Raw genomic sequence first — 15,758 nt, 5'->3', positions numbered from 1 at the left:
TATTAATTGTTTTTCTGCACGAAGGAGGAATCAATACGCAAAACTTAGAGTTTGCAATCAGGTGGCTGTTAATAGACTTATCTCAGGACTAATCGGTGCCTAAAATTCCCAGTTTTGGTGGTGTTACCTACTGCTGATTTACTGCAGAATCGGACCTGCGGATCTTACAACAGTCTTCTACTAATTGTTTTGATTTACAGTTAAAAAAGAAAGCCCCCATCTCCTGGTAATCACGCCACACAGCAAAAATAATTAAGTAAACTGTAGCTGGGATGCTGCAGGCCTTCTGCAAGTAAAATTGCCCAGCCATAAAATGCTGTCAAACCTCCTCCACAGTAGGGGCTTCAAACACCTTTCAAAAACCTTTGCAGAAAGAAGTGTGTTCATTGTAATCATTTCCTTTTGACGGTGGTAAAGGTACTCCCTGTGAAACAGAACGAGCTGCCCCGATCGGCACCAAAATCGGCAGCAAAAAACCCTTCTGGAAGGCAACTTTGTCGCTGCAGTGCCTAAACTTTCAGAGTGTCAGGCACTGTAACCAGCCTGACACTCGCCAGAGGAACAACCGTAGGGCTGAGCAGAGCGAGGAGCTGTGAGAAGAATAGAAACTTTCATTGTGACTTTCACGTGAACTTCCTGTGATGCGGGACACGTTGAGCTTTTCACCTTTTCTTCTCACTCTGGATCAAATCCTTCCTGTTGTGATCTAATATAGATACCATTATTTAAAATATTACCATAATAGATGTGAGCACTGTGTAACTTATCTTGACAGCACACCTATAGCTTACATCCATGCCAGGAATTAACTGGCTTTAATCCAATTTCTAAAACTTGCTTTTCAGCCTTTATTATAGTTACTCTCTAGTAGTGTGTGGGTGGATTTGTTTGTAATTTAGCCTTGGCTGTCACTGGCATTGCACCATACCTTGTACCTATTACAGAACTGTATGTAACATCAAACTGAACAAAAGCAGGTGTGAAGGCAATTATTTTATTTTATCATCCCTATATTCGGCGGTGGGGAGCTCGAATTGTTAAGCTAACATCGACAAGTAATAAAAAAGAAAAAAAAAAAAACCACCTTTTGGGAAACCTTGCCAACATAAATTGAAGCAGGAACACGATAAAATATAATATTTATCTGATACTCTGGCTTTGCATCCTAAGTGGCGTTTTAGTAGGGCTTTAATCCACCTTGAAATTCTGCACGGTTATGCAGCCGCAAGACAGACACCGAGTGCGTCCTGAAGATGCCTGTCCCCAGCAGCGCTCAGCAGCAGGCTTTAAACAATTCCTCACCTAGAGGAGCTCCTCCTGGGAAGGCGGACAGTCCTGCAGGTAGGGTGAAACATCTGCACTCGCTGCCCGGGGCTGGCACACGGTGTGCGCTGGCTCGTCCTCCCCGAGTCCCGCTCCTCTGCCCTGCTGGGTTGTGCCGAGCCGTGCGGCAGTGCCGTCCTTTCCCCCGCAGTTCTCCCTTTGATTTAGTCGGCAGACCGAAAAACTCGCGTGTTATCTCGCCGATGCGAACAGAGAAATAAATAAACAAACAAATAAACACAGAACTGTGATTCCTCACACTGGGAGAGAGCCTTCTTTCTAAGACATTATTACCACGGCGGAGCTCTGCTGGCTCTCACGGGTCGGAGAGGGGCGTGAGGGGCGTGTGACCCGGGCTGGCCGCGACACGGGCGGGGACAACCAGCAAACCCTGGGCAATTGGGGAAATTTGGGGGACAATGAGCACACTCCGGGCAGTTAGCACATCGCTGCTGGTGTTTCACGCCAGGGCTGGCTGGGGGGCGGCTGGACGGCTCCAGGCTGCGCCAAACCCTTCCCGCAGCCCCCCCGGGCACCTCACGGGGCGAGGCGCGGCCGGGCCGCCTCAGGGGCCCCCCCCCCGAGGGCCGCTCGGGCTCCCCGCGCTCGCAGGGCCCCGTTAGGCCGCAGGCGGCGGCGCAGCCCCCCCCCGGCTCCCTCCGCCCGCCCCTCACCCCCGTGCGGGCCGGGCCGGGCCCTCCGCGGGGGCCTAGGGACGGCCGGGCCGGGCCGGGCTCCCCATGCGCGCTCCCGCGCCCTCCTCCCTTCAGCGGGGCCGCGCGGCGGGGGCGCGCGTGAGGCCGGGAAGGCGCCGCCTCCTCCCCTCCCCTCCCCCCTCCTCCCTCCTCCGCTCCTCCTCCTCCTCCCCTCGCACAGCGCTTGACAGGAGCGCGGTCACGTGGCGGCCGCAAAGCGCCGCTTTGCGACCTCGATGACAGGCAAAGTGTGCGACAGGCGCGGGGGGGGCGCCGCCGCCTCCTCCTCCTCCTCCTCCTCCTCCTCCTCCTCCTCCTCCTCCTCCTCCCGCCGTGCCCGGGCCGGCCGCTGAGCGAGGCAGCGCAGCCTTCCTCCCCTCCTCTCTCCTCCTCCTCCTCGTCCTCTCCTCCTCCCAGGCCCGGGATCCCGAGCGGCGCCCCCATGAGCCCCTAGCCCCCCCCCCCCCCCCCCCCAGCCCCGTGCAGCGCGGAGGGAGCCGGTCAGCGGGCGGCCGCCATGGCGTCCAACACGGACCGCGAGATGATCCTGGCAGACTTCCAGGTAGGCGCCTCACGGCCCGCACCGGGCCCTCTCCTCGGGCTCGGGGGGAAAAGGGGCGGCGAACCCGCAAAATGTCTCCCCCTCGGAACAAAAACACCTATTTATTTATTTTATTTTTTTAATTTATTTCATTCTGGGTGTTGTTTTGTTGTTTTTCGCTGCCCCCCACCCCGCCCCGGGGGAAGCTGTGGCAGCGCCGGGTGAGTCACCTGCGGCCGGGCACTCACCCTGGGGCTGCGGCGGCGGAAAACTCTCCCCAGCCCACCCAGCGCCCTGCTGCTGTAGGCTGAAAGTGCGTGTCCCTGCCAGGTGTCTGCCTGTCACCTTCCTCCTGCCCCGCAAAGCCGGGGTAATTTAACTTCAAACTCCTCAATCGTATTTTTTAAGTCTTTCTCTAAGTGATGGCTGCTGTTTGTTCAGAGGCCTGGTCAATCTCTTCGCTGTATCGCTTCTTACCATGGCCTGCCCTCTCTCTCTCTCTATATATATTTTTATCTCCAAGTAGGCAAACAAGTGGAAGATACCTGAATTTGTAATGGGAGAGCCAAAAGCAGCTTGTAAAGATGCTGGTTTCTATCTGAACATCGTTTTAATATTGTTTCTCAGTCCATATATCCTCCTTAAGCTTTGTCTGTTTGCAGTGATCAGTCCGTTGTGGCTCCATTCTTGGGTCACGGTGTAGAACTGGTGTCTGTACATGCCGCTTGTTACAGAAGCATCTCTCATCTGTTAGCTGGGAAACCAGCTTATTCCGTTTTAAAAAGAAAAAAAGAAAAGTTATCCCCTCGCTCTGTGTGCACACATGTTTAACAAGGATGTTTCTTTGGAATTACAGGTGGTGTGACCGTAGTGTACATTACATAATTCCTCTTTTGCAAAAGGTATCTGATATCTTCCTGACGTAACATGTGGAGTTCCCAGTTTCCCAGTTGATAACAGGGGAATGTTTTCACTTCTTATACCTACATACGTTACACTCGCTTACTTAAACATTCCGTGACTGTTTCTGTAGCTGTCCTTTATTTTGCTGCGCTTGGAGATATTTTTGTGTGTGTAAGGAGTAATGGCCCTATTTTAAGGATGGGTTTTCAAACTTCTTCCAGTACCAATTCCTTGCATAAAAGGAGACTGGGACCCCGTTTCTGCATCCGTACTAGTGGAGACAGACTTCTGTGGAATCCCATGTTACCAGCTAGAACAGGTTTGCATTCTGGAAGCCTAGACAATGATTCAGTTAGTAGCTGGTAAATTTCACAAGACTTTTAAATATGGTTTTCAATCTGTATCTCCTTTCCAAGTTTTCAGTGGCAATGTTATTTTGCAATTCTGCAGCATTTTTCTGCTTGGATTTTGAAACCAGTTAATAAAGGTATAAGAGCAACTGCAGTGTTTGATACCATGAAGACAAGTAAGTATTATTGCAAGCCTTCAGAGTGGCAGTGGAGTTGCAGAAATCATTTGTAGATTGAGGATGACATAATGCACCCGACACCCAGGAAGTACTTTACTGTGTAATAATGCTTCTGTAAAAAAAAAAAAAAAAAAAAAAAAAACCAACAAAACAAGATGAAGAAGCTTTATTTTTTTTCCTTTCCCCTTTACTTTGCGTCTCTTATTTCTGCCATCAACTTTGTTTTTCTGTTTCACTTCATTTTTTTTTTTTTTTTAATAATTCTCAAGCTTCTCCCTGACTTTGAAATACTGAATGTCAATTGTCATGCTCTAAGCCTTTAGATTAGTAAAGGATAATGCCAGTCATTATTACGCCACATATGTTTAAGCTGTTAAAAATGGTGAAGGATTTGAGGTATTTCAAATACATGATGGAATTCACAACTCGTTCACTACAATTTTAAAATGGAAAATAAAATGTGCGAAGTATTTCTTCATGGTTCTGTCTTTTGTGTTTTCTGTACCTTTTAATAAATATATTTATTAGAGTTATATTGCCATCTTCTATATTTGTGTGAGGTATCTTGTTGAAGAATGGTGCATATATTGAAAACTTTAAAAACAATTTTATCTGGTTCTGTGCAGCTGATCTTTGAGTGAAACTGGGAGGGAAACTTCATCAACATTTCACACTCACCTGTCCCAAGTCCCTTTTAGGAGGGATAGAACAGTGGGCTTTGAACTTTAAAACATGAAAGGCGTTTCCCTCCCCATAAATTTTTTTTCAATGAAGTAATAATTACACTAATGTTTGATGCTTTTGGCAGGCATTCATGAGCTTATTTTATGTCTTTCAAAATCATTAGGGATTCTTCCATTAGTTTCAACTAGAGCAGGAGCTTGTATCGTGTTTTTTTTTTTTTTTCTTTTTTTCCCCCCATTTAACTCAGGTTGCTGTAACAGGCTACTTCTGAGATACTAGAGAGTGTACTTAAATACATAAAACATTTATATGTATAGACATACATTGAATAATTTTACAGAATACTTTAACTACAGGGTAAAGCGCCATAGATGATCTAACAAAATATTTTTTCAAATATGTCTTAAACTCAAGCCTGTTCTGTATGGTTCATAATTATTTTCTTACACTCTTTTTTTAAAATAAGATTACTTTATGCTACCTGGAGAGTACAAGGCATGTATACATGCACATAGGCTGTATAACCAACCTGTTTAACTTTTCCATCTCAGGTCCTCACTTAGGAAAGATTACACGTGGGTAATCTGATTGGTTTTCAGTGGAAGTAGCTAAGTAGTGGAGTTAAACGCACAAACAAGTTTTAGTTGTCTTACTTAAATGCAATTCAGAATTTCTCCACAAAGTGTCATTGGCATGTAGGAAAAATTCCACAGAAGGAAGAAAAAAAATCACCAGCTTGTGTTTGTATTCTTTGACAAGGTAATTGTGTTTGAATTGGTAAAAGAGAGATGCTGCAGCATGCCTCGAATTCCATGAGAAATAAGGGAATATAATTTCTACATTTTAAAAATCTCTGTTCTTCTTCCACTTGTGTTTAATTGCAAGATGTTCTGTTTTTTCCATTAGGATACCCAGGTAGTCACGTTACAAATGTATTCATAATCGATGAGGTTTGGGGTTTGAAGAGAATTATTCTCTGCTGTATTAGCCAATGTTTCATTGTAAAGAGGGAAAAAATTGCAACGTCAGTTGCAGTTGTGAACTCAGTTGCAAACGTCAGTTGCGCTGAACTTAGTTAAATGGGTGTAGTTGAACTGTTCAGGAATGATTTTGAGTATTGGCAGGAGTGTCACGTGTAGACACTTACGTGTACTTGCACCTGAATTTTAGTTTTGACAGCTTCCCTTAGGATGGGGGCTAAAGGTAACAAAAATATCCTTTTGTCAGGGTGAATTATATCCACGTATAGGACCACTTTAGTCGTACAACGTGATTCTCTTCAAACTAAGTCCTAAACGTAGAGTTGGCTGAAGGATTAACATTTTTCATTGACCAAGTAAATAAGTAGTTCAAGTTTTGGTCTGGGTTGGAAGGCCAAGATTTGGTCTGAGTTGGTGTGGAATGGTAAAACTCAAAATTCCTTGCTTTCACTGATACAACAGGTATTCAATAGTTTTCTTCTGTCTTCCATCTATATTCATTGTGAAACAGTTGTGTTATTTTTATTTTCAAAATTAACTTAAAGCACACCAGGCAACAGAGTGCTTTGGTATGATTCACACACACATATACATAAAGACGTTTTTTTCAAGATTCACCTTTGTGTCATTTTTTCTTCATAAAAACAGGGGTTTGTGGGAGGAGCGAGGGGGAATTGGGAAGGAAGAAAATCCTTGCCAGAAAGGTGAGAAAGCATGCAAGATAATCCATGTTTAAAGTTATCAAATCGGTTGTTACACTGATAGATCAGCCTATGGGGTTTTATTTTTCTATATATTATTTATGCATTTCTATGGTTTAACCATAATTCAGGCTACCCATTTCCTTCTGGAATGGTCAAACTAAAGAAACTGCAGAATCTTTATCGCTTGGAAGTTAATGCAGAGCTGTTCAGTAACTGACAGGATGTGTTTCTGAAGGTTCTTTTTTGTGTGGTTATGAAAAACATCAATTTGCTTCGGCCCTGGCTAAGATTATCTGTGTTACGCACACAGTTTTCACTATCTAATGGTAAATATGCAGAACTGACGGGTGTCTTCATTTTTTTTTTTTTTTTTTGATGGTGCTGAGGGAGCTTTGCTTTCTGTTACTTGGTAGTTAATGTCAGCATGAAAATTTGGTGGGTGAGGAGGCAGGTGGGTACAAGAACAGCTTCAAGTCGGGACACTCGACAAGGACCTTAGGACACTATTGCATATTGAAATTTATACCTGTGATGCCTCACGTTTTACATCTTCATTACTATTTTATTTAATCATTATTATTTTTTTTGGTCCCATCGTATAATTTTGAGCATTACAGAGTCAGTAGCAGCATTGGAACCGGTAGTTGGACCTCTTGGTTTGCAACACAGTTGGTTTTGTTTGCTCCAAGTGGCCTTAGGGTCAAGAGCCATGATGAAAGCACGCTGCGTGTTTACTGCGCTTTAGCTTGGTTAGTTTGATTGTCACTGCCTGCTACCAAGGCCATTGCTTATATTAATTCGTTCTTTGTGTGTTTCTGAAGATTCAACAGTTTAATTTCTTTAGATGCTTCTAGAATCAGCTGTAAGCCCAAAGCTTTGTTCGTAGTTTGCTTTACTTGTCAGCTCTCCGGCCTTTAAGCAGGAGGTAAAGTGGATTCCAGAGCCACAAATAAGAAATGGGAGTAAGCATGATGTCCATTTAGAAACACAATAACTCAAATATTTCCACTGATAGCTGTTGATGGAAAAGCCTGCTGATTTCCCTTACACAAGGACAGATATTTAATTAGAAATACTCTCCGACATTTATGGGGAGGAAAGAGGATACTATGATTTGTGTACATTACAGCCGTGCTGTAGGAACCTAAATAATTTACCGCTGGAGCACTGATTCATCTTCAGAAAGAGGCTTATGCAGTTCTTTTCATTCAATTACCTTGAAAAGAGTTCACATCATAGTAGTCATGTCACTGTTTCCATCAGCCTATTCACGTAGGTATTTGGGTTAGTAGGTCACTGAAACAGATCGAGAGGTGATAGCTGTAGGATCCTTTTTCAAATGCCATGACAAATAACAGGAGATATAATAAGGAAATTATCAATTATCTCTACTCCTAGGAATGTGTTTTTATTGAAAGAAAATGAGAGTTATTTGGCAAATAGAAATTAAAACATGTGGCTAGTATTCCTTGGTACACAAGGATCACTTGCAGTAAACACATCTATTGAGTCAATGTTTTTGTGTGAAAGGGGGTGTGGAAAAAGGATGAAGATGTGAGTGAGGTGCTACAAGTCGTAAGGGGTCCTGAGAATCTCCTGTCTTAAGAGTATCGCATTGGTGCAGAAAGTCTGAAAAAATAACATTTCCCCCTCTCTTTGCTCAGTTCTCATGGTTAAGCTACCATTGCACGCCTGGTTTTCATGCCTTGTCCTCCTAGGAACAGGAGTTAATAGTTTATTAAAGGACCTCCATGGCATTTTTGGATAGAATTTCCTATTTTTCTAGTAAGTGGCTATGTTTGTGTGTTTGTGTGGCAGCCATTAGGTGAGTCCTTTCTTTTAACTGCTGTAGGAACCAGAAGCAGCCTGGGTAAACACCTAACATTTTATTTGTCCCTCGTCATTAGGATGAAAGGAAACAACATGCTTACTGGCTGGATTGATAGCTACTAATTAAGCCCATTTTTTAGAGTTGACTAGATAATACGCAGTTGTTAAAAACAACTCAGAGAGGAAAGCAAGGCCCTAATGTATGGATTAGATGTTAGTTGGCCTATCAAAGCAGTCCTGTACTGGTCCTCTGGGTCTGACTGGTTGAGCAGCTCTTTGTTCTGTGGGAGGAGGCACGCTTTCAAAAGATATTTCAATAAAACTGAAGTTCTTAAGACGTTTTGAAACCAGAACAGAGTACAGCAGCCCCTCTGAGGTATTTTGTATAGGTTTCACATTTTACCTGTTGCAGGAACCAATTTGTAATGACAAGAACTCTGAAACTGAGTCATCTCTGTTTTTTTCTTTAAAGGTCAGGTTGTTTGTGTGAGCAAATATCAAAGGTGCCGTATCGGCTCCGATCGAAGACCCAGCTTGCCGAGTGTCTTATCTGCAGCAGTGGCTGGTGGCTGATCCATAGGAAAGAGCTGTAAGAAACAGGATTTGAATGGATTTACTCCATCCTCGTTTCTGAAAGTCAGCAATTTAAGAGCTTGATGATGGAATTTATTGTAAGACTTCTGGAAATAAACTGTGTCGGTTCGAGTTAGGGTTGAGTTCTTCAACTGACTGAGCTCTTTGGGGACCTCTGAGCAGTTCTATGATACATGAGTTTGCTTTATAGAAGCTGTGTTCACTTTTCCTTGGTATGTCATTATATATATTCATGTATATACAAATTCTGTTCTACATACTCTACTGTTCCTCGTGCTACAGAAGGCAAAGTTGTCTGAACAGTAGAAATCTTCACCCTTTCTGGTTTTCCCCCCTAATAAAATTCACCAAAAATCTGTTGTCCACACTTTAGGATTGGAGGGTTGATTTAGCATTTAAAGCTGGCTGACTTAAAAGAACAGTCTGCTATAAATAAATTCGTATTCGTAAGTTACATTAAAATTTTGGAGACTATTTTCTGGTCTTGGCCATTTGTACTGTGTGTCTCTACTGATGCTTCAGAGCGAGAGTTCTCTGTAAAGAGAAGCTTTGTTGCAGGATGGTCCCCAGGTTTCTCTTTAGTGAATATTAGCAGACAGAACTCATTTAGCTTTTCCAGTATGTCCTTACCTTCCATGCATACTTCAGTGTCTTCATCCTTTGATCCCAGTGACCTGCTGGCAGTCTTTCCTGCCCTAATGCTTTTAAAAGCTTATGTAATTTTGTCTTTAGATAAATGTTTTTTTTTTTTTTTTTTTTTTTTTTTTTTTTGTGATCTTTGTTGGCTTGCGTTGTAGTATGACATGTGCTTTGCTAGGATTTGAATGTTCTTCTATTTTCCGATTTTGGATGCCATTGCCAGGTTTGACAAATAGGCCCATTCCTTGTAGTCCTGTACCAAAAAAAAAAAAAAGTGAAAAGTTGAGTAAAGCATCTATTATATATAAACATATAGGAGTTAGTGTTCTTTCTTTGTTCTTTCTTTATCTAGAAAATGGGTAACCAAGTAACCCAGGGTGTTTGTCTGCCCCCTGATTACCTGTTTTATTTTCTAATGTGCTAATGGACAATACACAATGGACAGTAAGAGCAAAATTTTTGTGAGTCCAGAAATCTTGGGCTTCTTACCTTCACTGAGATGCTTTTGCAGATTAAGCAAGCACAGAAAACTTGTGATAATCCAAGCTAAAGCATTTTCTAGTTGGATAGTAGTTGAAGAGAATGGAGGCTGTCTTTAGTCCTCAGAAAAGACAGCCGGTTTTAGTAGTCCAGAGCACTAATGAACGGGTGCTGACTTTTGTTTTGGTTTGGTTTTTAATTCAGTTTGAGCCCTGCTCTTTGTGTGTAGCGCAGGGAACATGTGGCTTAAATGCTGAAGTGTTAGCGTGGGGCTCGGGGGGCTGGGGTTCATGTCTTGGCTCAGCTCGTGGTCTTCCCAGGGATGTGCCTTCGTGGTATTCTGGAAGCAGAATTTGTTCCAGAGTCTCCAGAGCCTTCAGAGCCTGCTGGAGACCATTTGAAAGTGGTTAGCGTGGTGCCAAGTTCTGCTCAGAAGTGGTTGGAGCTTCACACTACCAGCTCAGACTTTGTACCCCGCTGGCTTTGTTCAGAAGGCCTGCAGTCATCGCAGAGCCTGGGCAAAGTTCACTCTTGCCTGCTTGGTAACCAATAGTGGAAAAGTCTTGTGTGACCTTCAGAAATACCTTTCTTTTTTTTGTGTTCCCCCCCATGCCTTCTGTAGAAAGGGGCTAGTGATCCCTTGCTGTAGGGTTTTGTTTGCCGTGGTGCTCAAACAATCCAAGGAGGAACCTTGTGAATAGGTGGGGGTGCGAGTAGAAATGCATTGGGCAAAACTTCAGCCCGGTGTGTGTGCCTAAACCCTTTCTAGGTTTCTAATGCTGGTAAGTGTTTTAGTTTGATTTTGCTAAACGAGCAGCTGGCGACTCTGCTTGTTTTTACCAGATGGTCTCCAGAGGTATGTAAAAACAGAGAGGCGTGCTCATCGCTTCATTTCGATACTTGTAGTAGGCACCTTTCAGTTTTTGTCTCAGTCGATGTGCCTGGATGTTTTACAAATGTTTGTCTAAGCCAAAAAGAAGTAAAAGTTGCTTTAATAACCACAGGTGACTCATAGTAGGAGCAGCCTGACTTCGGCAGGGTTGGTGCGAGGTCAGAGCGCCAGGGCATGCCGCAGAGGGGCTCGGGGGCTTTGGAGTGGCAGCCTGGGGAGAGGGGCTGGTGGGGCCGTGGGGTGAGAGGTGCCCAGGAACCAAAACCTCTTCGTGGTGTGCGGCTGAATCTCTTTACAGGCCAGAAGGGCGTTAATGTGGAGCCTGGATCTGTGTTACGGCACTACAGCCTTCGCTTGGCTGAGCGTCTTGGTTTAGGCTCACCTGTTCAGGGAGCCGTGCTGTGTGCTGATGCAGGTGCTTTGATGTAGTTACCACTGTGACAGCGCCTGTGTGGATTTTCAAGAGAAGTTTCTCGCTTTCTGGTTATGCCATAGGTGAATTACCGTCCTGAAGCTTTATGGGTTTGGGCAGACGTCTAGCACACACTGTGTTGGAGAGGGAAGTACGCAAGGAGGTGGCGAAGAAGGACATTGCCTATGTTTCGGGTGCTATTAGGGGCTGCTCCGAGGTTTCCGTAGCTGCTGCCCTTGCAAACTCTGCGCTCCTGGGCAGATTCATGGCCTGTCCTTGAAAGGAGCTCTTCGTGCTCCCAGTCCATCCCAGCTCCTGAGCAGTAACGTGCTGAAGGGACAGGACAGCCAATCGACTTTAACAGGATTTGCTCCTTGCCAGTGGTTTTGATTTCTCCTTAAAAACTCATGTATCTTTATGAAAGAGAGAGAGCTCCAGTTGTATTGCTAAATCTAATAAGAACAAAACGTTGGATACTTCTGAAAGGAAACGTTTCCTGGGGTGCTGTCTGGGCAGTGATGGAGATGAATGGCTCTGCCTTCCTGGCCTTCTGCAGGAGATGCCAAAGGGTGAAGGCTTCCCTTCTCAAGTGATATCACCCATTGAATCTTGTGCCTTAAGGTAGTTTTTTCTCTGACATCGTAGTTTTGTATGAATGTTAAAAAGATGGACTGAGCTTCAGCTGCACCAAGGTGCTGATGACAGAAAGCTCTTTTCCCATTTCATCCAGCACAGGAGAGTCCGTATCAGCTGTTTCAGTATCTGAGGACTGGGCATTGGCATGCTTAGCCTTGCTCTGAGACAGACGGGTGTGATGTTAGTGAGGAGAAAGTCTGTAGCTGACAACTGGTGTGAGTCTGCCCTGCAGGTCAGTTGTCTGAGCTTGGTGCTGTGCAGGGTACTTGGAGCTGTGGTTCCAGTGTAATCCTTTTTGTTACGTGGGCAGAGCCTGGTACCTGTGTCTGCATCTGCCCTGGGTTACCGCTGAGGATGTAGTTGGCAGAGTGTGTGTGGAGATCAGCTGGGCTCAAAGGGAGTTGCTTTTTCCAGCTAACTTGTAGCGGAGAGAACGATGCTCCATGTAATTCACTGCCATCGGTCAGCCTGATTTGAATGGCTCTGAACCCGTGGTGTGAAATGTTCGAGGCTACAGCCCAGGCTGGGTTGGGTTAGGGGTGGTTCCTTTGTGAGGGAAAAAAAAAAAACATGGTTACTGTTGGTAGCCAAAGGAAATACAGAATCTGCTCAGCCAAAATGTCGAGGGAGGCAGGGCTCTGAGTCACTGCTATCTCGCTGCGGGCCGTTTGGCTCAACCTGGCTGTCTGGATCCTTCTGACTGCCGCATTGTGCCTTGGCGAGGAGGGCAAGGGGCCACAGGTGAGCCGAGAGGAGTGAATTCTGCCTGGCTGCCAGATACCATTTGCTCCCGGCTTCTGTGCAACAGATGCCACCCGCTGCCTGTCAGGGCAACAGTAGCCCGGCTCTGTCTTGGAGGCGGCAGCAGCTGCCCGCTGCTCGCCCGGCAGCTGCAGTAACAGCCTGGCTCTCTGTGTGGGGAGCAGCAGTTGTCTCCTCCGCTTCGCCGTGCAACAACTGCCTGGATCTCTGCAGCAGGTGCAGGAGGAGCATTTTCAGCAGCAGCTGCCGCCAGATGGGGAAGTCAGCTGCAATCCTGCGATGTGGAGGTAGGCTAAAGCCTTCGCTGGTGAGGTGGGGGGGTCATGGAGGGGCTCAAAACCCAGATCCAGCTGTTACGCCTGCCGAGGTTAGGCTGCTCTGCAAGGACTTTGGAAGAGCAAGCCTTCCATCACACGTTACAGCCTTCTGTAAGCACCTCCTAGGTTTGTCTTGGGTGCCTGGAAGTCTGGCTGCCCTGCAAATTTTCTCCTGTTGAATTATGTCCTTGATGGCTACTTTACTTTTTAATGGTGATTAAGGTTGCTTTAAATTTACAAATTGGACCCCTAATGGATAGCTGTGAAACTTTGCCCTCAGGATAAGCGCTCTGTCAGTAACGGAGGTGGTGGTTAAGCTGTGAAGCTACCTGAGAAACATTTTGAGAAGAGCTGTGAAACTTTACTGTATGCAAATCTAAATCTGGCTGGTAGAAACCCAGACCTGGTATGGAAAAGCAGGACACTAAGAAAGTCAATTTAACATTTGCTAGCATTATCTTCAGAGTCTGTGCTTGTGCATTCAGTGCAAACCAGGAGTTGAGTCATCATCATACTCATTTTCCTCTGAAAAATCCCAGAAGAGACTCTCAGTCTCTAGAGAAGTGTTGTAGCTGCTGTGAAGGGTAATAATGCTATCCTAGGTTGAGAGGGAATTCAGAGAGGAGGAGAAAGCATTGTTCAAACTTTTCCACCCCCTTTGTCCTTCAGATAAATTCCTTGTTTTCTTTTTGGTGTGTAAAGCTTTGCAAAACGGTAAATGTTGGAGGTTTTACCTTTACTCTGGTAATTTAAGCTTTAAACTTTACTTGGATGATGTTCTGTCTGATGCTTGAATTGAGATTTAGTACTTTAGTAGCAGGAATTTTCTTCTGAAATATTTAATGTTTTCTATTAAAAAGGTCTCTTAAGAAAATAAATCTGAATTCAAAATCAGTTGAACTGAATCAAAGCAGAATTCTCAGCATCACTCCATGTAATAACAAAAGTGGTTTTGCTTCTTTGGAGCTCATACGTTCCTATGTTTTGAAGGTTTTCTTATTTCTGTTCATTTTTTTCCCCACTTTGGGTAGAATTAAAGGCATAAGAAAGCAAAACCCACACTATGTATTGTAAAGAGTAAGCCCTGGGATTCTTAGTCTGGCTTCCTAAAGAAGTAAGGCAAATAGGAATATGGTATCCAGGTGTCCCTACAAATAACTTTTGAACCCAGGTACCCCTCCTAATGAAATTCTTCTAAATTTCATGAAAATAGAGCCGGACAACCTGTAAAGAAGTCCATAAAAACAAGACTTTATAAGTATGTCAGCCACAGGAAAAGCCTAAATCAGCCCTTGCAATTAGGGATGAGACACAAAACCAGAAGGAGCAAGACTTCTAGTTTTGTTGCTCACAGAACCTGATGGTTTCCTGTGTTACCTTCCTGAAGAAAAGAAAAGCAAAGGTAGGGCAGGTTGTGCTGGGACTGATCTCCGCCTCCAGAAGTCCTTGGTGACATGGCTGTCGGCGAGGACTTGCTTTGTGTGCTGCTTCCTTAGGGAAAATAAACGAGGTGCAAGCCAGGTGACTTTCTTGAATTTATAATGCAGGAAGGAAACACTTTTTAAGTGTCTTATGGATGTTTAGACCAGTGATGGAACATGACTTGGGGCAGAAATTTGTACGTGAGGGTTTGTAGTGTCTGATTCAATTCTTCTTCGTGTCGAGATGTTGTTCTGAAGTCACAGTCTGCTCTGAATGTGACACTAACGCATGTTAAGGAAGATCTTAAAACCTTGGTTTTGTGGTTACGTTGAGTAGTGTTCATTCATCCATTGTCATTCAGAAATGTTTGTATTCTTTTCTATTGACAACCAGTAAAATTAGTTAATCTGGAAAGTGAAATCTTGACAATTAATTTTGAGCAGTACTAAAACTAAAGGTGATTGTAGAAATGGTACAAGGGCGTTCCACAAAACTGCTCTCCTTGCTTATTAAGAATTGTATACAGGTGTTAAAAAAAGATAACAGAAGGAGACATGCTGGTTGGAACAGCATAATGCTCTGAAAAGTCATGTAGGGTTTACAGGGCTGATAAATTGCAAATAGTGGCTTTTGGTTGCTAAGTTGGACAGATTTTAAGTATATTTCTCTTTGCTATTGGAACCTCAGACTGTCACTTCAGCAAAAGTTCAACTGGCTTTTTTTTTTTTTTTTTAATTTCTTTCTTTTTGTCATACATTTATTGTTGCAAACTGAGAGAAAAGTCAAGCCCGAGCATGGAAAATGTGTGACCTGATGGCTTTGTATGTTTTGGGAGGGAGGAGGTTTAAAAAAAAAAAAAAAAAAAAAAAGGGTTTTCTTCTGTGCTCCTACCCCCCTGCCATTTTCCTCTCTTAGCACATAAAGGAAAACGGGACATCATTGCATTTGGGAAGAGTGATCTGTTTGCTGCTGCTAACTCTGTAGTGGTGCTATTAAAACATTGGTTGTTTTTTTATGTAGCTGATATAAAACTTACTTATATAAGTATATTTTTATTCAACTGTGTGGTGGAGCAGAGGGAACGCTGTTATGCTTCAGATGGTGTAAAAGTCTGAACTCATCGTTGTGCTTGAATACTGAGGACAGCTTTGATTACGATGAAAGATAAATTCTAGAAAGAAGTGTAACTGTGTCCGTTTTTTCCATCTGATGAAATACATCTGATACCATTCAGTGTGAATGGTAGCGACTGCGTGGCAGAATGAATAGCAGTGCTCTGTCAGCTGAAGTTGAATAGTTGGAAAGGTATTGATATCAAAAAAAGAGGGTGCTGGACCAAGGTTTTCACTGAGCAAGGTGCTCTCTTGTATTTGGAATTAAGCTCAATTTACAGTACCATTTTGATGGATGTTACC

General features: G+C 44.0%; 1 protein-coding gene across 1 annotated transcript in view; it reads left to right on the top strand.

The window, feature by feature from the left end:
• Positions 1 to 2,256: 2,256 nt before the first annotated feature.
• Positions 2,257 to 15,758, top strand: part of FAF1 (Fas associated factor 1) — a 160,376-nt gene continuing 146,874 nt past the window's right edge. Inside the window, exon 1 of the mRNA XM_084528394.1 lies at positions 2,257 to 2,580. Within this exon, the coding sequence (XP_084384520.1) occupies positions 2,536 to 2,580 (45 nt within the window). The 5' untranslated portion in view covers positions 2,257 to 2,535. The remainder of the gene's footprint in view (positions 2,581 to 15,758) is intronic.

The sequence above is a fragment of the Aythya ferina genome (genome assembly GCF_964211825.1).
Source record: "Aythya ferina genome assembly, chromosome: 8".
NCBI lineage: Eukaryota > Metazoa > Chordata > Aves > Anseriformes > Anatidae > Aythya > Aythya ferina.
This window is presented reverse-complemented; position numbering and strand designations above follow the sequence as displayed.